This window comes from Poecilia latipinna, unplaced genomic scaffold, assembly GCF_001443285.1.
Source record: "Poecilia latipinna isolate Pla-1442-1.1 unplaced genomic scaffold, P_latipinna-1.0 Scaffold276, whole genome shotgun sequence".
NCBI classification, from domain to species: domain Eukaryota; kingdom Metazoa; phylum Chordata; class Actinopteri; order Cyprinodontiformes; family Poeciliidae; genus Poecilia; species Poecilia latipinna.
In genome coordinates this window covers 276,525-303,262 of record NW_015112892.1, presented here as the reverse complement: position 1 = coordinate 303,262, position 26,738 = coordinate 276,525, and the positions used below count along the sequence as shown (strand labels likewise).

General features: G+C 38.2%; 2 protein-coding genes across 13 annotated transcripts in view; one reads left to right on the top strand and one right to left on the bottom strand.

The window, feature by feature from the left end:
• The window catches only part of LOC106948166 (zona pellucida-like domain-containing protein 1), a 12,841-nt gene extending 4,897 nt beyond the window's left edge, over positions 1-7,944 (bottom strand). Inside the window, exons 1-9 of one of the 3 annotated variants that reach the window (XM_015033688.1) lie at positions 6,063-7,944; positions 5,594-5,753; positions 4,438-4,658; positions 4,142-4,323; positions 3,337-3,409; positions 1,251-1,348; positions 858-938; positions 460-631; positions 262-367 (exon numbers count right to left, since the gene is read on the bottom strand). In XM_015033688.1, the coding sequence (XP_014889174.1) occupies positions 262-367; positions 460-631; positions 858-938; positions 1,251-1,348; positions 3,337-3,409; positions 4,142-4,323; positions 4,438-4,658; positions 5,594-5,732 (1,072 nt within the window). In that variant the 5' untranslated portion in view covers positions 5,733-5,753; positions 6,063-7,944. Of the gene's footprint in view, positions 1-261; positions 368-459; positions 632-857; positions 939-1,250; positions 1,349-3,336; positions 3,410-4,141; positions 4,324-4,437; positions 4,659-5,593 lie in introns of all 3 variants that reach the window. The other 2 variants (XM_015033689.1, XM_015033687.1) reach the window with 2 other exon arrangements.
• An 11,033-nt stretch (positions 7,945-18,977) lies between these two features.
• Positions 18,978-26,738, top strand: part of picalmb (phosphatidylinositol binding clathrin assembly protein b) — a 31,528-nt gene continuing 23,767 nt past the window's right edge. For 2 of the 10 annotated variants that reach the window (XM_015033680.1, XM_015033678.1), the window contains exon 1: positions 18,978-19,743. In XM_015033680.1, the coding sequence (XP_014889166.1) occupies positions 19,614-19,743 (130 nt within the window). In that variant the 5' untranslated portion in view covers positions 18,978-19,613. The remainder of the gene's footprint in view (positions 19,744-26,738) is intronic. The other 8 variants (XM_015033685.1, XM_015033684.1, XM_015033681.1 and 5 more) reach the window with 7 other exon arrangements.

Sequence of the window (26,738 nt, the reverse complement as noted above, 5' to 3'; positions counted from 1 at the left end):
ATATATATATATATATATATATATATATATATATTAATTTAAGTGGTTGGGCTATTTTTAGAAGGAATTGAAACCCAAATGGAAGTAGAAAAATCTCCAAAATGTGAATTTTACTTAATAGGTGCCCCTTAAGTGCCTTTGTTTGTTTGGGTCAAAATACTTAAAGAAATCAGCTTAGTATCAGCCTATCGGCCTACTTGTAAAAAGAACAAACAAAAAAAAGTCAGGCTGTTCCTCCACGGATCAATTTATTGTTCATACCGCTCCTTGTGATGATTGGACCGGCCGTGATAACGGCGTTCCCAGATGCCACTGGCCGGGAATCAAGGCTCTGCTCTCCATCCCTCCTGCGCCGTCGCCCACAAATCTGTCAATCACAATATTGTCACAGTTCAGTCCTCGCCAAGATCAGACGATGCTCACGCACACTTACAGACTTTTTTTTTTTGCCACCAGTACCGGGATGAGCATGATGCAGTCGTCTGCTCTGCAAAGCTTGGTGACACAGTGCAGAAACACGGTGGACATCTTCTGGTGTCTGTGCTTCACGAATCGGAAGACCTCAAAGGAGAAACGCCCCATCTGACTCTTCCCGTTCTCGAAAACGGTCGTCTGTGAGTCTTTGGAGCATCTGCATACATGCGCCGCGCACACACGCATACACACACACATGCATATTTAAAGATGCATGCACTAAAAAAAAAAATGACAGACTGGATGTCTGGGTGTGCGCTTAAGCTGTCACAGGGTGGAAGCATTCATGAGGATAAGCCTAGCAGAGAGCATGAAAAGGTAATGACTCTCTTTTGTGGGTTATCAAGTCATCATCTTGAATGGGGGGGGGGGAGCAAGATTACCCGAAGAAAAGGTCATAGCGGAGTTCATCATTAGGATTCCCTGAGGGTGTGGTGTAACAGTAGTCCATCAAGATATTCCATCTGCAAGGGGGGACAACACTGTGAGATGGGATAGAGATCTAACTGCACATGGGAAAGCACTGGATGGGCTTTCTTTGCCGCAGACTGGCGCCTTCACTTCCAGTAATAGCATAATGGCCTAATGAAAGTAGCCTAAGCACAGAAAAAATTACTACAAATGGAAAAAGTGAGAAAAAAATGATGCTGGGAAAGAATATCAAAAATATTATCTTGGAGTAAAGATGCCATGTTAAAGGGCGAAATGAGATGTATTTCTTTAAAATATGAAGATGTATGAAGCTGAAATGAGAAAAATAATGACGTGTTCTGTACCGTTTGTCTAAGTTGGTAGCTTTTACAGCAGCAAACACTCTGGTTTTCAGAGCGAGCCCCGTCATTGGGATCGACAGGGGCTGACTGTACGTAGAGTCCTGCGGGAGAAGGGAAAAGTGGCATCAAACGAATAAAATGTTTTACTGTGCCAAATATTTGAAATCTGATTAAATATGTAGTGTATCTCAAAAGTGTACACACCCCTGTTAAATTTTTGGCAAATAATTTCCTAACATTTGTCTTCCTTTCATCTGACGTGCCATGATTCACAAGGAGATGATAAAGTATTAAAATAAAGTAATAAGATTAAATAAAGTAAGAGTAGATTAGAAACTGTTGCGCAGAGTAGCACATAAACCAAGTTGAAAATAGACATTGATAACTGGAGAAAATATTCAACTACATTTTTCCAAAACTGATGAAAAACCAAGACTAGGCTGTCAACAGGCGGACAACACAACTGAAATTGCATCAGAAAGTACTCATCACAGCAATCTTTTTTTGTTGTCGTTTTAAACTTTAAACTGCCTGGGATTATTACAACACAGACATGTTTTCTTTCCCAGAAAACATGCAAGCTTGATTAAAATCTACCGAAACCTTGTAGGAGTAGATCCTACGATCAGATGAAGGCTCAGTTTAACTCTGGGGAACAATAGCAAATGGTACGTTTGGCTGAGAAAGAGCACGTCAGTAAAATAACTTCATGACCACAGTGGTACTGGCAGTATCATGCTCTGAAGAAATTTCTTTCTTCAGAAAGAAGAAATGTGACGGTTTCTTCTTTTGATCCATGTAGTTTTGGATGAAATTGTAAATGGTTTCCATTCCGAGTCAATTTTGACCTTATAAAATGCATTGCAAGGTTTTTGAGGATTTCTCCTGACTGATACCTTTATTCAGTGACATTGTTCATAACTTGGCCACCTCTCTGCAAACACTGACATTTGCTAAAGTCTGGAAAATTCTGCAGTGGCAGCTGAATTTTCAATATAATCAATGGCATTGTTATTTCTATTTCTATAAAATTACTTGCATAATACTCATTGGAACCTCTAATTGTTCCTATGTTGCATTTTCAAAGGTTAAGCAAAGTTTAGTTAATATTTAAGTAGTAATCTATCACTTTCAAGTTCACTTGGCTATGAATATGATGCGCCTCAAAACCCCATTTTTCTAAGCCTCTCTTCAAAAGGAAAGTAGATGTGTTGATCTTTTATGCATGAGTCAGAAATTGAACTTCAAGAAAGCAGATACTCATTGAATCAGAGCGATCAGTATAACTGGATCGTTTTGCTATGATATGCATCTATCTAGTCTTATATTTCTATGTGATAAACTGAAAAGTTGGCCTGGATATTTTCCTGAACTATTCCATACATAGTCAGTAATAAAGGTTTAAATAACTGGACCCAAGACTATGAAAACTCAATCAAACTCCAGCAACGACAAGTATTTTCTGCCATGCCATCACAAATGTAAATGTGTAGCGTTAACTAGACACTAGCGGGAATTTAAACTGGCGCAGTGGGCTTTTGTGAAGAGACCAACACAGAATTTTTCAGCAGCAAACATTCCATGCGAGTCTGGCACGAAACACGGGATGATCACTATTAAGAATGGTGGAGGATCTGTGATGCTGTGGGCTTCTTTCTTTCGACAAAATATTATCTAAACTGGCTTACAATGACAATTTAAGAACCAGCTTTAATATTTAAACAGAGAGAAACAAACTGGACAATATTCATGGTTTATCTGGTTACAAAGAGGCTCATTTTGAACAACTGTAGCATTTTCTCATAGAAGAAATTTCATATCCTTGCTGCCCTTTTGTGGAGTATTCACATTGAAAAAGTGGAAATTAACTAAGGTTTTTTTTATACGGTGACTCCCTCCTTGTTTTGATTTTTCACCAGAATTGTTGAAAAGAATAAAAAATTTTAACATCCATTTCATGAAAGAGGCCTGAATGTCTGCTTTTCTTAGAATGATTACAGAGGAATGGAAACATCATTTGAACATTTCTGATAAACTTTGATTGAATGAATGCTTTCTGGAGGATCATTTAATTAAGCCGTGTACTCACATTGTACAGGATCATACTGAGCGTGCTAACAAACGTGCCGTTGCTGTCCTTCACTGACACGGCAGCAGACGAGCTGTTGGAAAAAAAAAAGATTTACTATTGACCATGTTTCACTGATGGATTTGTTTACTTGTATCTGAATGAATATGTGAGCCTTTTAAAAGAAATTATTCAAAACTCAACAGATAAAAAAAAACACAGATATGAAAGCTTCAGAAATTCAGTTTAAAAAAAAAAGGCCAGGCAATCTTATAGACATTAAAAAGACACTGTGATATGTTTGTCAGCTACATAGTGCCATTTTACAGCACAATCAAGTAATAATGTCACTTTCAGTTGTTATAAAAATACTGCATTTATCTAACATGACATAAAAAAAAATCTGACTTCAAAAATTTAACACCTTGAAATTGGGCCTCTGTCTCTTTAAGAAGCTCCTGCTCTTTCCGACACTCTGTCCTTCATCAGCATTTCTCTATTAAGCATTTACAAACATTTGTTGGAGTTCTGGACTGAGAACTCCAACAATGAACTCATCAGGAGATGTGCACTTCCACCAGGTGTTTGCTAATTGCTGCGGCTAGTTTGAAGGAGCTGAGCGTGGAAGGCGGCACTCGGTTTTCCCTAGGCGTTTTACAAACCCGAACGGTCGCCATCAGAGATTCAAGAATTCCTCAAACATGAATGAAAACATGAAAGCAACACTCCAAGTGTGTTTTTGGTGAGGGAATAACATTACAATGACATAAAACACACAAAAATGTCGCTTTTACATAACACCGTCCCTTTAAGGAAAGTAACTTACGACGCCAGCTGCGAGTTATTGACCAGGTACTCTAACGGGTAGCTGCAGCTGAACTTGTACTGCAAACCAGGCAGGTAGCTGATTATAGTCGGCGGGTCGGGGGTGTCGATGTATCCTGAGATATTTCCAATTTGCACCAGAGACATGTTCCCGTAGGCGTTGACCCCGTGAGCTGTGCTGACCTGCACAAACAGGGGGAACATCTCAACATCTCACACAACAATGAAATCGGTTGTCGATTAAATAAAAGGGCCGTTTTTTGTTTTTTTGCATTTTTTTCCACCGTCGTCCCTCACCACCAGGCTGTTGCCGCAGGCCTCCAGAGTGCTGAGGCTGATGCTGAACAGGACGGCGGTGGGGAACGTGTTGTTGTTGACGAAGCCGCGGCACTGAGCGTCTCCGTGCTGGCCGTTCAGGGCCAGGTCTGCTGCTGTGTAGCCCGAGTAGAGCACAGGACAGAAATTGATCTTCAGGGTGATGGTCTGGACCCCGCAGTAAATGCTGATGTCCCGCTCGGCTGGAGGGGCGAAGGACAGACAGACAGACAGACAGACGGGGGTAAAGCTCGTAACCAGAGTGAGTCACTTTAGGTCAACAGCAGCATTTTGTTTTTAAAGTTGTGCAGTAAGTGGTTTGTCAAAGTAAATCACATCTGTCTTAGTTGCTGCTTAGATAATTTTTTCATATAAATATGACGGGGGGGGTTTTGTTTTGTTTTGGTGGGATTCATGAAGTACTTCAAGTAAGAGAAGAGTGAAGCAGAATACAAATCAAGGCTTTTGCTTACAGTAAAAAGCAAAATAAAATGTCAATTTGGGATTTTATTTTTTGTGAAACAAACAGTTGACATTTTTGTGAAATAAAAATAGATTTAAATTAGACTGAGCTGTAAAATGAAACCCTCACCCAGATAAGATATAGAACAACAAATTTAACTATTTAAAAATAGAGAAATAATTAAATATTATATAATTGTAAAAAAAATTATTAAAGTGTACTTTCATTTTGAGGAAAAATATTTCAAGAGGTTTTCCATGCACAGTTAGTTTGGCAATCTGCATCAAGATATTTCTAAGTAATAAAATAAATATCCTTTGGGGAAAAAATACCATCAGCTATTAAAATATATATATTTGCTTTAATTGTGTTTGTAGCTGTGCATCACAAATGTGATGTGAATGCAAATATTCCAAATTTATTCATCCTCAAAGATGTAATTGTTCTCTAATGGTGTTTTTTTTTTTTATTGTGAGGATAAATCTTGCCCTGCAGAAAGCTAACGTCTCTGGAAACACAGTGGAAGGAATACTAAACATTTCACTAAGAATCTACACCCGAGGAGAGCACAGCTTAATTCAGCTTGTGCTGATTTTAGTCGCATCGTTGCAGAATAGTAGAAAAAAATGTGACCTTAAAAAATATAGAAAGTGTTGTGACTTTGTTTTTTCTCACCAGGAAACCTGCTGTGGTAGTTGGCATCACAGTTGTATCCATTAAACTGCGTGGAAACCGAGATGGCGTTCCCAATTAACAGGAGGAGGAAGCAGGTCTGTGCCATTCCGGCGCCTGACAGAGGTTTGCCCGGGGTCATCGTCGGGGGGGGGGGTCAACACTGGATCAACCACATTCCTCAGTTACATGTCAAAAAAAAAAACAAACAAACAAAAAACTGCACCTACGTCGAAATTAGAGATGTCAAAAACACAAAAACAAAGCTTCCCTCCACTTATCTGCTGCACACTCTGACCTCGACCAGAGGAGTTCAGCCTTCTGTCTTCAGCTCCCCTAATCCTTCTTCTCTGCCTCCTCTTTTTGACCCCTTCACCCAACGCCTTTTAAACTGAGGTCACCCCCTCTTTCTGGCTCATTTCATCCCACTTCCCTCCTCCACCCCACCCACCTTGTGTGTTTTTCCCCTCACCTGTTTACCTGTCTCCAGTCTTTTTCCAAGGTAATTGGCCGGAACCGTCGTCTTCCTGCGGATTTGTGACGAGAGAGCAACCTCCTAACTGGGGGGACACCACGGTTTGTGGTGGGCACCCAGGAAGCCAAACTGAACCCCCAACGTCAGCCTCGCGCTGTATCTCTCTTGTGCGCGCGGAGATGAGAAAGATAGTCCGACAAAAAGCCGGTGCAGCGCAGAACATGGGAAACTCCATCAGATCTGAATGGACGGGACAAATCTTTTCACGGCACCAAGAAACCTGAGCGTGCTCGGTGGGTTCCCACTCATCTCTCTTCAGTCTGATCTCCATCTGTCAGGTCAAACAAATGGTGGGCCTCAGCAGGGGGCAGGTGTAGCCCGGGAATTCGGCTTTCATCGGCTACTGCGGCGGCTCACATTCGCACGAGCACAAAAGTCAGATCACGGTCCGATGCAGAGCTGTGTGTGAGTAATTGTGATGCGCAAGGCATCACTTAAAGTAGGAGCATTCAGCTGTTCATACAGCCACGGCAGACGTTTTCTTTTTCTAAATCGCCACCAGGAAAACGGGCCTTACCTTCGCTCTTCCTACAGATCTTCAGAGAAAGAAATGATTCGGTTAGTCTGTTGAAGTTTCAGTTTGTTGAAAAGTCTTTAAGGGTTTTTCTTTTAACTTTGCTTTTTATTCTAAAGCCTAAACTCAGTAGGGTTGGAATCTGTCAAACGCAAGTTTTGAGTCTCCCCACAAATGACCAATTAGATTTAGGTTTGCATGTTTACTGTACTGTTTTAGCTCATGAATATGATCTAAACCATTTCATTGCATTTTTCCATCTGCATGTTTAGGACCAATGTCCTGGAAGATGAACCTCTGACCTTGTCTGGACTCTCTTTTTCTTCTAGTTTCACTCTGCACTGATGCTGCGTTCCAGTTACCTTGGAAGTCACAACTCAGTTAGGTTTGACGTCAGAACTGAGGTGACAGCGTTCCAGTTAAAAAGTCTGAATTTCAACATGGCGACACCCATAAACCGTATTTGGAATGACTTACAAACATTGTTTTAAGCTTTACTTTACATAAGCAAACACCATTTTTCATTCATTCAGTTTATAGTTGCAGGTGCTACATGTAATAATGATGATTTTAGATGCACTTTTACATGTGTATCTTGCAAAACAAGCACGTTTCTATCACATCTTACAACTGTTGACATGAGGAACGGCCATATTGGAAAAGGAAATCGGAGCTGCTCCTAGTTTCCTAGTAGGAAATCCGACTTTGGAGGGCGTTCCAGTTGATTTTTTTCCCGACTGGGAAGTCGAAATTTCCCAGTTCAGAGTGCAACTGGAATTCAGCATTAGCTCCCTCTGCTATTTTTTCCACATTAACTTTTATCAGCTTCCCTGTAGAAACCTTTTCCCTCACCATGATGCTACTAATAGGCTCATGTTAGCATGTTAGCCAGAACATTTACTTCTGGTCTCATTTCACCAAATGCCATATTTGAGGAGTTAGTGACTAGTAGTTGCTTGCCAACACATCCTCCTACCTGAGCCGCTGATCTCTGCAGCTCTTACAGAAGCAACATTAGCCTCTCGAATGAATGCCGTCTTTGCCCAGCATGTGAGTGAAGATTGACCAAGTCTTGGTAGGTCTGCAGTTGGGTCCTACACTTTAAAATTAATGCTGATTGATTGAACATTGCTGTGTAAGAAGTTCAAAGTTTGAGTTTTGTCTTTTATAAATCACCCCTGTGTTCTGTGGTTCTGGACTTTGTTCACTGTTTTCTTCACTTCTAAAGGTAACTGGTTGCACTTAATTTGACTGATCAAAGTAAAGGCTGCTCGTTGTGATTATTCGACATAGTTATGCGATTTTATTGATTAAAAAAAAAAAACTCATCAGTTTTCTTTTACTTCACAGTCATGCTCTACATCATGAGCTCCATCACATAAAATCTCCATCAAACAAATTAAACTAGTTAAGCCCCGGGTTCCCTCCCCCGGGGTCAGATTTTAACCTTTTACTCTACTCTCATTACTGCATCTCCCCTCAGTTAAACATAAACATATCTGATATCTACAGAAACATCAGACTATTGGCTGGAAGCTGATAAAAAAAAATTAGTTTATGACAGGACTCGGTGTCTAGGAAATTCACCAAAAAGACATTGTAGGGAGCTATGGTACTGCCCAAAATGTACATATTTTTGTGGTTTTAACTTTTTCTTTAACAAAATGTGCATAAATTTGTTGTAGTAATTTACATAGATTTCAAAAACCACACTTCAACTGGAGTCAAATATAACAATTTCCTATTGTTTTATTCTAATTGGATAAAAAATAAATATGGCTGTTCAAGAAAGATCAAATATCCCAAGTTTAGATGGTGCCAACCTGAGGCGAAGGCAAAACATCCAGGTATTTTGTTTTATTAAACCCTCTGTAAATCTGCTCTGGCGTACCTCAGCCGCATCAGTCTTTTGCACAGGTAATGGGAATTTAGTTTCCAAAAGTCTGCAGACTTATTTATTTTTCTAAAAGGTTAGGTTTATATACTATTATCAAAATTATTTCATGTTTCATCATTATTTTCGTTGAGACCACAGCAGCTGATGTGACACTTAAGACTTCTGATGGAGTCTCCCAACATGTCCTCACTTAGATACCAAGACTATTCACATAACGTCTGTAATTGCAAAGAAAAACTACTTTAGATTTGGGAATGTCATTTGAAACAGAACACAAAATCCTGTGGGGCAAGACGTCCAAAAAGTTCAAGAGGTGTGAATTCATAAAAAAAAAAAAGAAAAAGAAAATAGAGAATCATAGAGTAGTGAAGCTACTCTTTGTGCCCTCAGCAAATGCCTCCTCCACATCCACAACGCTTGGCGCGTCAGGGTCGATTATGTTCAGACATATCCTCTTTCTTTGGCCTCCAAATGAAGAAGGAACACACACAGTCTCTTACATTTCATTTTATTTTCAACCCCTAAACACTTTATCCTGCCTTTGCAGCGAAAGCTCATGCCTGAGTAAAAACCCTTGAGCTCTTTTCTTTTTGCAGGTCGTTGTGCTCGGAGACTTAAAATGTCTCTGGACCGACCGCCAAACTTAGATGTGCCCGATAAGGCCTCCCTCTATCTGATCAACCTGTGAAACGCCCAGATTCAGCGAGCAGACGTCTGAATCGGACAATCTGGGCCGCAGCACAAAAAAAAAAAAAAACCCAGAGAGGGCAGCTGTAATCTGACGCTCCAGTTTTAACGCAGACAGGAAAGTAAAGCCCTCATCAAAGGCCTCTTTGCCATTTGATCCTCGCTGAGTAATGTTTGTTTTCTTGCCACAGCAGAAGGGGGACCATTTAAAATGGATTTGGGTAATAAAGCTGTTTATTCGCCACAAATGACTTGCACTACGGGCAAAAAGTGGGAGGAGGGCAAAAAAAATAAAATAAATCTAATTTGAGTTCTTTTTTTTTAATGCTCCACTAGTGCAGAAGATTAAAATGGTAAGTTTTTTGAGATTTCCATTTAAAAGGGAATTGAGGTTGCAGTGTGTCCTGAGGTTCCTGGGAGAGTTTTTTTGTTGTTTTTTGTTGTTGGAATCAAGGTTTGTGAAAATTCCCAGGCGAGATGGAAATGATTATTTAGGAGCTTATAGCGCTGCTCTTAGCATGACATCATCAAAAATTCAAAGAAAACTATCTGTGTTTACATTTTTGTTTATCTGCTAATCTTTGTTTTTAATTCTAAAAGTGGATTCAGGAGAAGAAAAAAAAAAACTTGGGTTGTCCAGTTCACATTTGAGAGAATTTAATATAGGATTTATATATTAAAGAGTTAAATAATTATTTTTCGTGAATAATTAAACTATTTTTTATCAATAAATGTAAGCTAACTTACGTTTATTTTTTTTTCAATAAGTCAAACTAATTGCATTTCTTTTGTCACAACTAGTTTTCCTTCAAACGGTTTACAAGCTGTAACTGGGAGCCGTGGCGCTGTGGCGCCTCCTGGTGGGGAACTCATTACACTGCATGCAGCTTCTAAATATTACATTGAAAATGACGCGTTTTCGCTTTTGTTGCTCTTTTCAAAATCGAAGCAAAACAATTACACTTCTTTATTTTGAGTAAATGATTTAAAATAATAAAGTACTTAGTACTTCATTGTCAGCAAATTGCAAAAATAGTCACGCCTTCAACTTTTTACATTTTGTCATCTAATAAATTCAAACTTCAATGTATTGTTTAGGGTAGGCCAACAGAATGTAATGGACCTATTTTTTTAGTTTGTGCGCGCACATGTGTCTGTGTGTTTTAGCCACATTGTCTTGCTAAAGATGAACCTCTGTTATTGTTTTTTTTTTTGTTTTTGGAAGGAAGCTTTTCTTCAACCTACTACTCTGTTCTTTTCAGACACCTGTAACGTTTTGCTGAGGGGGACAAAGTTCAGTCAGTCAGTGGCCAGGCTCAGAAGAGTCTTTGTGATTTTGGTATTTCTAGAAAACATTCACGAGTTGGCAATTTTCTCTGAAGATGGAAAAGGACAGCCAGTGATTGTGTTAGTCACTCTCTGCATTGCTTTGTTGTGTCCGCTGAAGCGCACTGTACAGACACACTAGGAATCTTTTAATGGTGGAACGACTGAAAAGCACCAGCAGCAACTCACACAGGTTTTTTTTTCTTTTTTTTTAAATTTCCTAAGAAGTTGAAAGTAGTGTAGGTCATAATGTCTGGGTGTTTGGTGTTTTTGTTGTTTTTGTTTTCCATGTTTGTTCTTCATCTTTGCTTAGTTACAGTTGTCCTGGTATCATATTTTGTTTCTTTAGGTTATTTTCCATTTGTTTTACTTAAACTCGATTTTTGTTTTAGTTGGTCTCATCTCCATTACCCTCGTCTCCCTTGTCTTGGTTCTGTTCTAGCCCTGATTATCATTTTCCCTATACGTTTCAGTCCCGTTGTGTAAAACCAAACATGGATACTATAGTATCCATATTTGGTTTTCTGTTTGTCTCCACAATGGAAAATTGAGGGAGGCAGAACCACTGTCCCTAAAGTTTAAAATATGTTCTTTTGTTTTCCCACTTTTCACATTGGGGAAAACATTTCGTCACATTGATTTCTGTTCAAGATGGTGTGGAGGCGGTGACGGGATTGTTGGTCAGTCTATTCGCTCTGTAAGCGAAGCAGTTCTGGTGCTGGGTGAAGAAGAGACTGCTTTTAATCCATCTAGTGCCAGTTTCTTAAAGGGGCAGTATTTCAGGCACATAGTGTCATTTTATCCCACAGTCAAATAACTGTTAACTTAAGTTGTTGTCAAATATGATCTAAAAGAAATTCAACGTACTTTAATGGCTTGAAATTGGACTTCACTGAAAAATATATTGGAGATGCATTTAAAAAAAAGAGAAGGTGATTAGCAGGTAAACAATTTTGCTAACTCATTTTTTCTTAATTTTAAATTGTGTTATTTTGATCGTTTGTTTTTCATATTTTGTGAACATCCTTTTGTTTTGATTTTGTTTTTCTGTGCTTCCAGATGTAAGTGTATCATAAATGTCAAGATTTAACATTTTTATATTTAAATGGAGAAGAGAGACATTTCCCATATAAGTTTGTGACCTGCAGAATGTCTAGTCTGCCTTTTTATCTGTTAATGACTGACCTTTCAACAACTTTGATCGACAGCAAAGAAATTAAATGTCAGAACGCGTCATGTGTAGGTCCACACCAAAATAACTGCTGAAAATACCTGCAACTCTTAGTAACGACGACACCAGCACAAGTCATGTGCTCCATCTCCACACTAGACAAGGTTGATCTGGTGCGAGTGAAAGGAGGAGACAGTGTGAGCAGTGTCTCGGTAAACCTCTATTAGCTGGTAGGTGTGCGTGCGCTGAATTAGCAAAGAATCCTCCAAGCCGACTGCTTGTCTTTCTTCGGAAGAGAACGGCTGCCAACGGAGAGGAAAGGAAATCTGAAATCCCTCCTCAAAGATCAAGCTTTCACAGTGGACTCTTTGGTTGTCGTAGCTGCGGCTCAAAGCGCCTCACACCCTGGCAGCTTTTAAGAACCCGGCTGCAAGAAAAAGGTTGCATGAGGTATTTTCAGACATGGAATGTGAGATATTTAATTTGATTTTAGACTTTTTACTGTTTGATATTCAGAAATTAGTCCGTTTGAACGTAAATTCTCATGAGTTTATTTGCACTCATGAAGGCTTAGCTGCCATTTGAGCAACATTGAACAGTAAGTCTACTTTAAAGCAAGACTTGACTCAAACGTGGGAATAGTTTTACAGAATTCTCACGACTTCTGATTGAATTCATAATTTCAGGGATCTGCTGCCCAGTGCAAGGTGACTATAGCTAACTAAAACTAACAAAATAATTAAAACTGCAATTGAGAAAACATTTTTTTGTCAACTGAAATAAAAAAGGCTCAGCTGGAGACTGCAGCTTTGTGGAAATGGGTGGAGCTTTGTATGAGTAAGCGACTGGGAACCCCTGAATGGTTGCCATGGGAGATTCAAGGATTTATCAAACGTGCATGAAAGAATGAAAGCGACACTCATTGTTTTTGATGAAGGATTAACATTGTAACAGGACATAATATTCCCTTTTTGGATAAACAGTATATCAGTATTGAAAACACAAAGTTAATCAGTGTTAACCAAAAAGCAGTTATGATGGCAAGTATATCTTTTCATGAAAAAGGCTTAACTCTTAAAAATAAACGGCTGTGCAAAATGAAACTGAGACTAAAGTTTAAAGCTATCCCTTCAAGTGGCGAACAACATGGTGAGTGTTCACGTTCTCTCAAACTTGTCCTGGCTTCTGGGGTTGTTTGGTCATTCATAATACGACCAACATCTCATTTAGCCAGAACACAAAACTGAGTTCAATAACGTATTTCTAAATGAATGCAATTTGTTTCGTTGCTATCGCTATCCCAAGACGAACAGCCATGTGAACACAGAGCAGAAGCTGACGTGACGCCGAGAAGCATCCAGTTGTTTTCAGGTTGTGATTGGCTTTGATGTTCCATGATTATGATCTAGAAAAGTCTTGAAAAGCTCTAGTCTAAAATTCAGTTCTGGGCAGAACCAGAGCAGGTGAGCCAGCTTAATGACACTTCACACAGAGAGGACGTCAAGGAGATTCAATCACTTTTCATCTATTTTATATAGCCATTGTTTTCCTAAAATGCTTTCAATTAGTTACGTGAAATAATACATTTTATTTGAATAGCACTTTTCTAAACACTCTTTGCTGCAATCGAGTAAAATTACAAACAGAAGTACATAAAACAGAATCAGAAAGAACACAAACATGGCATATTTAAAAAAATATGAATTGGATTTGGAAAACTTGAACAGCAATTTTTTACCATATATTTTTTTTTAAGTAGAAAAGCACAGATCCCTTGGAAACCAAGCAAAAATAAGTATGTTTAGATAATTAGTGGATGGATTTTAAAGTACAACATATATTAAACTAACAAAAATGTGCAATGATGCATACTGTGTTTTAACATGGTGGACTTTGCACAAGAAAAAAACGGGCATTGCAAAACGTTGCAGGAAATCACTTGGGTGCTTATTCAGCTGTAGAAAGTGACAAATAGTAGTGACTAACACTGCCTGCACATGTTTTGCAAGAGGAAATTTCACAACTACAGGCAGTCAAAACTAGTCCTGGAGACAAGTATATGGAAAGAATGACAACACATGGCAGATTCTGATCTTTAGATGGGTATCAAGATTATATCAGAATCTAAGAAAAGTATTAAAGAGACTAATTAGCACAGAATAAAGTCTAATCACTGGCAACACTTCTGAAAATTCTGCAAGTAGATGGAGCAAAAAAAAAAGTCAACACTGATGGAAAAACCTGATGAAGGGTCCAGCTTCTTTAGCCATCCTATTGCCAAACCAGAAAATTACGCAATATAAAATACGCTTTTGGTGCTACTTTTGCAGAATGGAAATGGTGACATTTTTAAATCTGCAAAGATGCAACAAGTCCTCTTCACCTCAGGATTGTTGATGGTCAATGAGACGTTACTGATAACAGCTCTTATGAAATCTATAATCATCCCTGCAGTGGTACTGAGGGACAAATTGCATGTTAGCACTGTTTGTCACCAACCCAACGACAGCAGGATCATCAATGAACTCAAAGCGCCTCACTTCCAAACTTTATTAAATTAATCTCCTTCCTCAAAATTCTACACACAAATACCTCAATATGTCAGCATGGATAACTAATTGTAAGTGCTTTTCAAATTCATTACAAATAGAAAACCAACAAATCTAATTTATGTGAGTATTCACAGCTTTTACTATGAAGCTCAAAACCACAAGTCTGCTGAGCTCATTCAAACTACTTCTCACTCAGCCCTAATAAGGGTTGTAAATAGTAAAATGAGAATCACTGTTGGAAGCAGTCAACGCTTCTTAAAGAGACAGAGGCCACTTTCAAGCAGTTGTGCAACTACACATTATTCAGGTGGATGCGAAAACATAAATCGGCGCCCCCACCCCTACCCCCCAGGGACGGACCGTCAGGGTGAAGGAGCGACGCTCAACCCCCTCCGGTCTCTGGAGAAACTGGCTGACTAGTCATGTGTGAATTAGTACAAGGATCAACACACCTCACTGTGGCCTTTGTCTGGAATAGTTGTTTTTGTGTGTTGCACAAAGGTTCTTGTTTTACTGTCAGAAACTCACCTGCTTGCAGATCCAAATCCAACAGCAACCGCTTCACCACAACCTGTTTTGGCAAGATTGAGCTAAATGCCCAGGTGAAACTAATGAACACAATTCCTGTGTAGGTGTTCTTACGCTCAGAGTAGATGAAGCCGGGTTTAGGCTGCACCATGTGGGGAGTGATTTTTCTCCTTAAGTGAAGTTAGTGGGGACATTTAAGACTAAATGAAAATCTAAGAAGCTATTGAAACTTTGGTACAAAAAAATTTGGATATTAACTTATCATGTTAGAGTTAAATTATCAGGTTATTTTTAGCGATTACAATAGTTGTACAATGTTAGATTTTTCAGCTAATTTCTTTTTTGCTTACAGAACAACAGAAAATGTGAAATACCTCAACAGTTAGATGAAATCAGAAAAGAAAAAAAATCAAAAATACCAATTATTGAAAAAAAAAAACTATGATCCTTACATTGACCTAAACTTTAATTGTATTAATCAAAAAGCAATGCGGCTGCAGCAGCAGGTGTTTTAAAAGCATCTGGGTAAAGGTCATTGTCGCATGAAGCAAAAACGAAATTGAGGTCAGGCAGATCAGTATTCCAGATCTTTGCTTTGAAAACGTCAATAGTGCTCAGTACAAAGAAGGATAAAAAGATTATTACTTAACCAATCCAAAGACCAGACTCCGAGGAGTCATGTAGTCGTGTCATGGCCTTCAGCACAGAAACATAACATTTGACAAGAGCCACCCTCCAATACACTGAGATTATAAACTGGCATGACCTTCACGCCCCTTCAACATTTCCACTTTTCATCACATTACAGAACATAATTTATAATATATTTCATCGGGATTTAATATAACAGACCAAGAGAAAGCAACGCATAATGCAAGCCAACCCTAAAGATACAAGCAGAGCTAAAATAGGCTATTAGATCAAAGCATATCCAGGTGTTAAAATGGCCCAGTCAAAGTATAGGCCTATTACAAATTTGCACCAAAACTTGTAAAATTGTTCCTCGGACAATCTCCATTCAAACCATCAGATCTTCAGATGTTTTTTCAAAGTAGAATGAGCAAAAATTGCCAAAGCTAATGAAACTGTGAAATATTCTAGCTGTAAATGCAGGTTATTGACTCCGGAGAGTTGAATACGAATCCATGTAGAGCCTGTCTGATTTTATTTGCTTAAGAAAATAAAAAATAAAGTGTGTAGGCATTCAGTACTGTAAATGGATTCTTACAAGCAGTTTGCAATGAAGTAGTTGAATAACCAGAAATGTGACTGTGTTGATATCATGTGGCAGCGACATTATCCAACTTTCACACTGTACTGACACCAGCAGCAGAGGAGGAAGAAGGGCCTGGACTAATAAAGCACATTGTGAACTTTACGTATAAATTAATGTTTTTTAACATGGAAAATTCAAAATGCTGTCTTTGAAGGACAGATCAAAAAATATACATATAATTTTACTAAATAACTTACTAAAACCTGAAGAAAACATGGTTTCCATGCAGGTTTTTCCGAAAAAGGATATTTTTGTTTCCAGACCCATTAACCCTGATGCATCAACATCCAGTATCGGTCACACAAATTGTTGACCTATGTGTAAAAATCGCCACCATCACAGAGATGCAACAAGCCAAAGAAGAGACGGCTACTGAAGGCAGGAGAGACTTCTTAAAGCGGCCTTTATTTTCCTGTGGCGCGAGTCACAACGAGCCTCAGGATGGGTTGTCAGTGAAGGAGAGCCGTTTGTTCCCTGAATCAAAAGGTCTCTGGCTTCCAACCACAAATGATACCAGCCTTCTGAATGAGTGTATTGATCCTGCTTGCTTCCCTGGCACTGAAGTTGCACTCCCCGCCAATGCAGAGGCGCAGCAAGAGATGCCACCTGCGACCTCAGAGTGCTGGTCTTCCCTCTAAGTGTTGTTCATTTAGTTTGCTTCATTGCTTGAAGAAGATTGTTACCCCCAATGCTGTTGCACCGAAATGCAGAAACAACTTATGAAGTGGTAGGTATGTACACCGCAGACGTATTCATTCCCTTTTCACATTTTGTCACGTTGAAAACACAAACTTGAATGTATTCTGTTGGAATTTTGTGACTGTAATGCTAATGTGAATAACAAGAAGAAGAAGACGTGTTCAGTGTTCTAAGTAGAAAATAATTTGCTAATGATCAACTAAAAGGTTTAATTTTGGTAACGTCTTACCAGAGCAATCCCTTCTACATATTGGATGTACTCCTCACATGGCTTATGGTAAACTCTAAGGGAAATTTGTATGGTTTATTTTTTTCTTATCTTGCCTCTCTTCTATATAGGTCAGAATATTTAGTTGTGTTTAGAGCACAACTAACTATTCTACTGAGGTGACGTGTAAGTGCCTGGGGGAAAAAAAGTCAATCAGTTGTAACCCAAGCAAGTGAATGAAAAATGTTTCATTTTTCTTGCTAATTTTTATATAACATTTTATTTGATGGCTTTTAATGACACAGAACAAAGAAGTCTATATTGGTGTTGAGTTTTTAAGATCTCTGGACAGCATTTGATTACCTTAAGTTCAACATCTCAAACAGTCTATGCAGACCCATCAAACCTGGAAACCACCAAATTAAAACAGTACTAACAACGTTATTGAAAAGACAGTTTTGCAGTGCAATCTTTTTATGGGTGTGTGCAACAACAGTGCAACAATTGGCAGGCATTTTCAAGGGGTGCAGAATAAAGCTTGCCCACATCACTTTTACAAAAACCCTGACTGATTAAAACTAGTCCTATTGACAGATCCTTCCACCTATGGATTTTAGCAGGACGGCCTAGACTATAGGTCTGCTGTTGTGATTTACTCGTTCCATTTTTAGATGATGAACTGAAATTAGAAACGTCTTTAGTGAGCAAGATTTTGTGCACAGACAAGGAATTTGACCTTGGCTTCACATGTTCACATACGGACATTGAGTGTATTTACATACACTTACAGGGGAAAAATATAAAACACACAGTGAGAGGTTGTGTGCATCAGAGACACTTACTTGGGAGAAGAATCTGTCTCTGTGGAGACTGGTTTTTGCTAATAGTAACCTATAGCATTTAGCTAAAAGTAAAAGTCTAAGCAGTTTGTGTTCAGAATGTGTGGGGTCTGCAGAGATGCTGGTTGCCCATGCTGCTCTTTCTCTAACCCTAGTCCTGTATAGAGGGAATGCCAGCCACAATTATCCACTCTGCAGACCTGATTGTTGTTGGAGTCTGGACCCGTACACAGGAAAGATTCAGTACAGAGTCTGGCAGCGTACAAGCTGACCAGCAGATCCTGTGGAAGGTTGTACTTGTCGAGATGCCTCAAAAAGTTCAAACTTTACTATTCTACCGAGCAGCGTAAGACTAACTCAGATCCTAAGAAAGGAGTGGTTCCTAAAAACCTGATGTGATCCACAGTGAGCACAATGTTACGGATGATGAGGGGTGTTCGTTTTCAGCAAGTCTGAAATCATCTCTACAGTTTTGAGTGGATTAAGCTGAGGCTGGTTCAGACCACACCTGTGCCCTAGCTGTTCGACTTCTTGTCTGCATGTGAAAGCATCATTGTTCTGGATCAGACCAATAATGACGGTGGCATCTGCAAAACTTGAGACCAGAGGAGTGGGTAGAAGGTCGACCCCACTGCTCTAGAGTGTATTTTAACCTAACCTGGATTTAAACTTCAACACAACTTTATCACTGACCTATGCTGCATTTGGTCCGTATGGACAAGCCTTTCCAAAAGAGCTTTACTTATCCTGAGAATAAATCACACACAGGTGGACTATGCTAATTAGGAAATTTTTTTAAGGTAGTTAGATGGATTGGATTTTATTGATGGGAACTGGAATAAAAGGGGGTAGTGAATAAAAATGGACACCACTTTTTTGGTCTTATTTAGCAACATTTTTCAAACCGTTTACCCCTTTGTGTTTGTGTATAACGTAAAATCCATGCAAAATACACTTAAGTTTATTTAGAATGAACCAGAATGTTCTGGTTCATTCTTTCACTTAGGCCCGTTGTGTTGGTTCCCATTGAGCTATACCCATTACTCAGATTCAGCACAGGCTTCATCCATCTAGGCTTGACAGATGAGAATTTGGTTATTTTTCCCCCCACATAGCTGATCTGTGCACAGCCACACATTCTCCGCGGAGTGTTCTGCAGGATCGAGCCGTGCAGATTCTGATTGCAGGCCTGCTGCTGGGTGGTGTTCATGAGAGCAAAGCAGAACAGACCCGCCATTTCCCGTTCTCAGAGGTCCTGTTTTTTTCTCCTTTCACGGCGCTTTGACGCTGAGCAGCAGTGGGCAGTAGGAGGAGGGAGAACAGGGAGAGGAGGAGGAGCGGCGGCGACAACGACGACTTGCGGAGCGGCGGAGGCAGGGATCCGGTGTGCTACATCGGGATGAGAGCGAGACAGAGACCCGGGTTGAATGAGTCAGCGAAAGAAACCTCACTGTCTTGGCATTTCTAAATTCCGAATGAATCGGGACTGACCCTGCCTAAAAAAAAGAAAAAAAATTCGAGTCTATATATTTTTTATATATATTTATTGTTGTCAGATTCCGATTTCCTTTATATTCCGCCCTCCCCTGGTCCGCGTCTGCCATAGCCTAGTTTTGATTTTTCTTTCCTCCGAGCGAGGTGGGAAAAAGGGGGGTCTTGAGAGGCAAAGGAGGAGGTGGATATCAAATTTCATTTTTTAAACAGCTGGGGAAACGAAAACCTAACTTCGGAGACTAAAGCCGTTCGGGCTTCACATTTTTTGAGTCTTTTGTTTCATTGAGTAAAGCGAAGATGTCGGGACAGAGCATTACGGACAGGATAACGGCAGCCCAGCACAGTGTAACGGGATCCGCGGTGTCGAAAACAGTATGCAAGGCCACCACGCACGAAATTATGGGCCCAAAGAAGAAACATTTGGATTGTGAGTATATCTGCACTGTTCACTCCTGGTTGAAAGTTAAAACTACGGCGCAGCTGCTCCCAAATGAAACCGAGCTCAGTTATGGCGATGGTGGAAGCTAGGAGAAGGCCTCAAAGCCTCACCGGAGGCTACATGCTAGCAGATGCTGTTCATGACAGGGGGATTATAATGTTTTCACGGCGACCACATGCCTTGTTGATATTCTAACAGTGGGTCTTTAATTTGTCTTGACCCTATAGTATGTTGTATTAACGCTTAAGTAGTGTTTTCTGCTCTTTTCATTACGTTAGTTGTCATATTAGCTTATCAGGCTACCTGGTTCTGTCTCCAATACTTGACACATAGCTTGAACGTTGTACATTACAAAGCTTTAAGTTGTTTCTACGTGTCTTAAAATATCAAAATTCCCAATTTGGGTACATTATATGTTTTAAAAATTGGAAATGAATGATTGATACAGCTCCTAAGATGGAGTTGGCAAACAAATTGATACTTGAGTAAATTACTATTTCACTGCTTTCAAGCAGCCATGAATGCAAGTTATTTTATGACAGGTGTTTGTCAAAATAAATTATTTCATTTAAAAGCTCATTCAAAATAATTTAATGTGACATAAAGATTATGTATGTAGGCTAGAAATTATGAATAGTACAGCATTTTAAAGTCCAACATTCTGAGGTAATTTCTCTGAAACTAAAAGTTGCGACTTTAAACCAGGCCGGCCCAAGGTATAAGTTAACATTGTTACCTCCTGTAGCAAGTTTTGGGGGGCTTAAAAAGAAATTTAATTTACACAGTTAGTAAAAAATGCCCAAGTTGTACACGTTTTAGAGAGCATAGTCTGAAAGTTATATCATTAGTCATCTTTTGCTCTTGTTTGCATTCTATAAAACATTTTGTGCACATTGTACTTATTTTGTAAAACATTAACAAGTAATAACTTATTTCCTAGGATTGCTTGAGCTTGGGTCTTTTATATCTGGACTTTAGGCCTGGCTATGCATGAATTCCATTTTAAAGTAGAGTAATTGTTGTAGTTTAAAGCAACTAATTAGATTGTACTTATTTTGTAATAATTTCAGCACTTTTGTTGACTTTCTACAAATTTACTGTAATAATAAGCGCTTTCCCAAGGTTGTTTGTGACTTTGAGCAGAATATATTGGTCTCACAATAACTCTTCTTGCTCCACTGAGCTTTCTTTTCTGAGCTGAAGCCCCCCTTTGCATAAAACTCAAGATGTATCAAAATGCTTTGAATAATTTGGGTGTTTTGGATACTACTGTAAAACGTTAAGCAATACCTTTTTCAATTGGATGAATATTTACTTAATTGATTTCAATATGTATGCTAGCAAAATTTTTGAAAATAGCTCTATGTCTGAACATATTGTTTGTGGAAAACTATTATTACTTTTAAGGAAATTCCAGATTTGACTTAGTTAAAAATTAAGAGTGCTTGGAATTCTGAAATTCGTCATTGTGTTTTTGTTGTTGTTTTTCCCCCCTCTCTCTCAACATTGAAACCGTTTTTGTCAATGGTCAGAAAAAATGTAACTAAATTTAAGGAATACCTTTGATCAGTTTTTGTACAAGTCAAGCCAGAACTGAATCATTTTAAACAGGTTTCAGATTATCAAAATACATTTTCCCTACTTTATGAAATGCTAATACAGTACATATCTCTTAACATGTTATTTTTATGTTTTTTTATAGATTCATTTGCTTAATTGTCAAGTTTTATACCATTTTCTTTTCTGAATGAAATGTTCCACACTGGTTCAATGACAAAAAATAGTTTTTTTTCCCCCTATGGGACAAAATTTTAACTATGCAACTGGTTATTCTTTCTCAAGTAAGTGAAACATTGTTAAAGGCTTAATGGAGGAACTTTGTTGTGATGACTTCCTGAAGGCGGAGTGTCAGAAAGAGCAAGAGCTTCTTAAACAGACAGAAGCTCAATTTCATGGCGTTAAATTGCATAGTCAAATTTCTTTAAAGTCATGGTTAATATATACAGCATTAAAGTAACATCTTAAAGTAACATTGTAAGTTGATTTTGCAATGAAATAGCACAATATGGGTGGAGAATACATAATACTGTCCCTTTAAAATAAAAGGATGTTAAGTTAACCACAACTTTGACACAATAAAGAAGTTGATTTTAAATGAAAAGCAACATTTAATTAAGTACCTGATTTTCCATGTTAGCTGATACCTCACCTAGACGTTTTATTTCATTTTGTGCACAATCACTTTTTATCTTTATGATATTTCAAGCTAGTGTACTGTAGATATTTGTGCTTGATTTTTAAACTATCAAAAAAAATATATAGGAATTGTGGAGCAAACCATTATTTTGAGTGGATTTTTACATAAAAACAGAACAAAAGTCCACAGACCTGGAATGCATGTCTGATACATGCACTGCTGTGTGGGTAATGCGAGACAAGCTGTGGCTTTCTGCTTCAGAAACATGGAGGTGACTGTAAGGACACAGATTGTGGCCGAGGGTTGCGGAAGGCGCTTCCTTTCTCACCCGGATCATGGAAGAGGCGGCCTCCGCTCGGCACAAGAGCAATTGTGCAATTTTCTGCATATCGACAGTTGCTTGCAAATGCAAAGGCAGCAATAAAGGTGGTTTTTGTTGGCGCTACAGTGTGATGGGTGAAGTTCAGTCACAATGAACCCTGTGTGTTATGTCAGACTGCAAACTCATCACAGCGCTTTGTGGAGTGAAACAGCTGAAAGTGGCTCCCTGAGCTGGTTATAATAAGTTATTGTGTTGCTTATTTTCAGCTTGGTGTTGCATGTTGCACGTTTTGCGTGCGTGTTGCCCCTGAGGTTGCTCCCCAATTGTGAGATGAGTGAATGTTGTCTGACTGTTAGCTTATTCTAAGGCAGGAAGTAGCTAGTTTTTTTTTTATTTTTATTATTATTATTTATGTTAACATATTATTGGTTTTGGTTGTTTGGGGTGCCAGACAGGAGGAACTTATGAAAAGTTTAAAAGGTTCTTTTGGGTCTGTGAAGGAAACCCATTTGTCTTATTACATAAATGAAGAAATGCTTGTGGTCATGGAGTTAAGAGGTGTGCAAATAAAAGTAGATAAGAGTCATTACTTTTGAAGAGCATAAAAAATGGCATACATTATCAAAAGTTTTTATTTTCCCTCTGCCTGTTGCAGTAAGCGATAAATCAATTAATCGCATGATAAATTAAAACAAACTCAATAATTACCATTTGCATGACCATTTTTCTCTTTTATCTCTCTCTCCCTGTCAAAAACTGGTTGACAAAAGTCTTCAGTCTGGTGCTAAGGTTTCAACTAGCCTTTTTTTTTGTTTGTTTTTAGGACAATTTTGTTCAGAGAATTTATTTATTTTATTTATTTTGTATATTTACAATGTCTTCCAGTTCCACTGTCAAATGCATTTCAAATTCCTTGATCTTTGAGAATGTATTCTTGCATGTTATGCCGTTATCATTGTGTTACTGGAACATTTTCTCAAAACATTATCGTTTATCGCAATAACTTCTGGGAAGATTTATCGCTCAGCAGAATGTGTTATCCTGATGGGTGAAATTTTCTTCCGTCTGTAATTGAGTTAAAAATACCTGCAGCTGTTGCGTAATATAAAAAAAAAGCAAAGGTAGCTTCAAACAACTTTGAGATATGTTGTATTGCTAATGCAAAAACCAGAAGGGAAATTAAGTAAGCTATAATTTTTGGTTGTTTCTAAATATTTTTGACTTCATATTCTAAAGTTGGAGGTTTTACTGTTAATTTCCCCCCCCACAAAAGATAAGAAATTGATAAACCACTCCTTTTAAAATGGGTTTAAAAGTTACAATATCAATATAAAGTCATAATTTCTTATCACTTGACTTGAATATTAACTTGTTATATAAGGGCAGCGTGTCAGAGTTCTCAATTTCTTTGAGGACAATTGTCATGCCTTAAATTGGAAATAAGAACACCTGATCAAAAAAAAAAAAGTTTCTTAAGGTTTTTTTTGTTTTTACAACAGTGTCTGTTTGTAATCTTTAGTTGTCACTTTTGTAACATTTCAGTTCATAATGTGCTCCAAGTACTTCTTGGTAGAGCTGAAGGTTAGAATAAAAGCATTGGCTGGTTACCATGTATATGGAGGTTATAGAGGGATTTACAGAGCGTAGAGTAACGCAGCGCTGCAGCTCAGTTTGGAACAAGACCCTTGCATATTTCTCTTGTCTGCAAGAAAGGAAGACTCAGTTGTTTGAGGGGAAAACATTGTATAGTTTGGGATTAAAAACTAAGCCACATAGCAGTTTTTCATAATTGTGTCCAATATTTTACCATATGCATTATTTTACCTTTCTACAGAGCTTTGCCTAATAAAGAATGCTTTTTATAAGGTTCATATTCACTGAATTATTTACTGTAATTATATTTCTATTTGTTTATGGAATCAATTTCTAGTTAGTTTTAGTTTTTACAGTTAAACAATGCAATGCTGTTAAATTGCGTCCCATCGTTTTTCTAAAGCTTATAATCGCTATTTATGTTGGATTGTGAGACAGAAATGCATTGATGAATCCACAAATCAGACTGTTGGATGCCACAATAACCAATTATATCAGACGATAAATTGTCCCAGAAATTATTGCCATAAACAATAATGTTGTTTTTAAGACCTTATTTTAAGTGATGTATTAATGCAAGATTTCCTCCTCAAATACCAATAAACTTTTAATTTAGTAAAGAACAATTCACACTGAAGCTGGAGGATATATTAAATATCCAAAATAAAACCCACAACAACCAAAAACAATAAATAAAATAAAAAAACCACACACAAACCAAAACCACAAATAAAATGCATTATGTTTATGCAAACAAAAACATATTAACCATCATAATGTAAATTCTCAAGCTTATTTTAATTTATTGCGCGATTAATTGCTTAAGTCTTAGTTTGATTTACTATTGCTCACATTCAAAAAAACTTTTATGTAGAATAGGGCTGTATAAATAAATCGATTTGGCGATATATATCGATATTTTTCGCCCTAGGAAAGTATCGATTTTCATCCGCGAGTATCGATCCGTTAAACTATAGGGGTCCATTGCCTGACAGCTCTTTTTAACGTCTGGTTTGTTACAGCGTAGCAGCAAGACTCCGCCTCCCTCAGTCTAACTTTCAACTCGAGCTTAAAGTGCACATTATAAACTACACACCAGTTTTTAAATTGTGTTAATAGGCCAAGTATAACCGGAGTTATGCTAAAATTAGTAAACCATATTTTTCCGAATGTCAGAGAAATGGCAAAAGCGCCGCCATTCCCCGGCTGTTCCGATTATGTGAGAGGGAATGAGCTTCCAAACGTACAAAACGAAACAAAACATTAGATTCCTGTGTTTTTGGACATGTAAAATCTTCAATAAATAACGATGGGCTGTATTTTGTTGCTGAGGAACGAATTAAAGTAATGATAAAGTAGACAACTTTATCATTACGTACTATGTACACCGGAACTAAGGATACACAGCTTCGATCCAAAACGGAAGTTGTGTGACGTCATGTGAAAAGGGTCTATAGGCGCTGCGTAGCTGCAGGGAGTCGATCACTACGGGGTGAGGCGGAGCCACGACTTTAGCATTTAGAAGAAAGCAGCTTACAGCCACGGCTAACTCCGGGAGCCAAGGTAGAAAAGCCTTTTTCCCCATAGTCCAAAAGACTGCATTTGTGGCTGCATTTTTACTCCAAAATGCAGCCACAGTGTCCAAAAGAAAAAACATAAGTGGAATCATTTGCATATTGAGAGTCTACAGAGGCTGATAATCTCCCCACTCTGCTCCTGGATCACTGTTGAAACTTTGAGTTTTATGTCAAATCCACATGAATTAAATGACAGAAACTAATTCTCTCACTGGGTCTTTGATTCATTTTGTCCAGCTGCAGACTGTTGGACTGTCCAATCAGAGTCAGGTATTGTGTAGTTGGTGCTTTTAATCAGTTTTCAGTTAACTAAATTCAAGTCTATGGAACACAAAATGTCACTAAAATCACTCGGTCCTTCTAAAATCTTTCAGAAAATCGTAAAAATGCACTGAATCGTAGTGAATTGTATCGCTTAACAAATATCGTGATACATATTGTATCGTGACCAGAATATCGTATATTGTATCGTGAAATTATTGTATCACTACACCCCTAATGTAGAAGAAATCAAACCAGTTGCTTTAATGTTTCAAAAATGATCATAACTTTATCATTTATCTTCCTACACTAATAAAAACTCTGAGACTGTCAAGTTAGCAAGTGAACTGAAACAAATTTGTTGAGTCCTTGACAAAAAAAAAAAACTTTTTTCACTTAGTAAAAACTTTCTGATAAAACGCTAAATATTTGCTACTTCTACAGCTATTAATAAACTAATGTGTAAAAAATGAATTCTGATATTTGACATAAATTTGCACTCAGTAATTTTGGGATGATATTTGCATACCTTTTTTATTTTGCATCATTGTGGTTTTTATTGATTAGGCAGGTTTAAATTTATAGTTTGAGGTTACACACATTTATATAGTCGAACAATGTAGACTTAAAGTCTTGAATATGAACTTATTAAAGGTCATCTGGAGCTGCTGCAAAAGGGGGTAAACTGATATAAGTGTGATAAATCGGTGTAATATCAGCCTCCATGGTTATGGTGAGGCAGAGCTAAAACTAAGCAAAGACAATTGTGTCAACCAAGGACAAGTGAACCTACATCCATATCATGTTGCAGTTCTTCAACATGATATGGATAATGGTTTTCTATCCGTTTTAGATACAGTTTTTTTTTTTTTTGGAGCATGTTGTTAGTTTTTACTTGTTTTTATGTAAATCCAGTTGCACAGTATTATCTTTACTGTGAGAAAACCTCACTACGTACTAGGGATGTGCCGATCAGGTTTTTTCCTCCCGATACCGATCACCCATGAGGGCCGATACACCGATACCGATCACC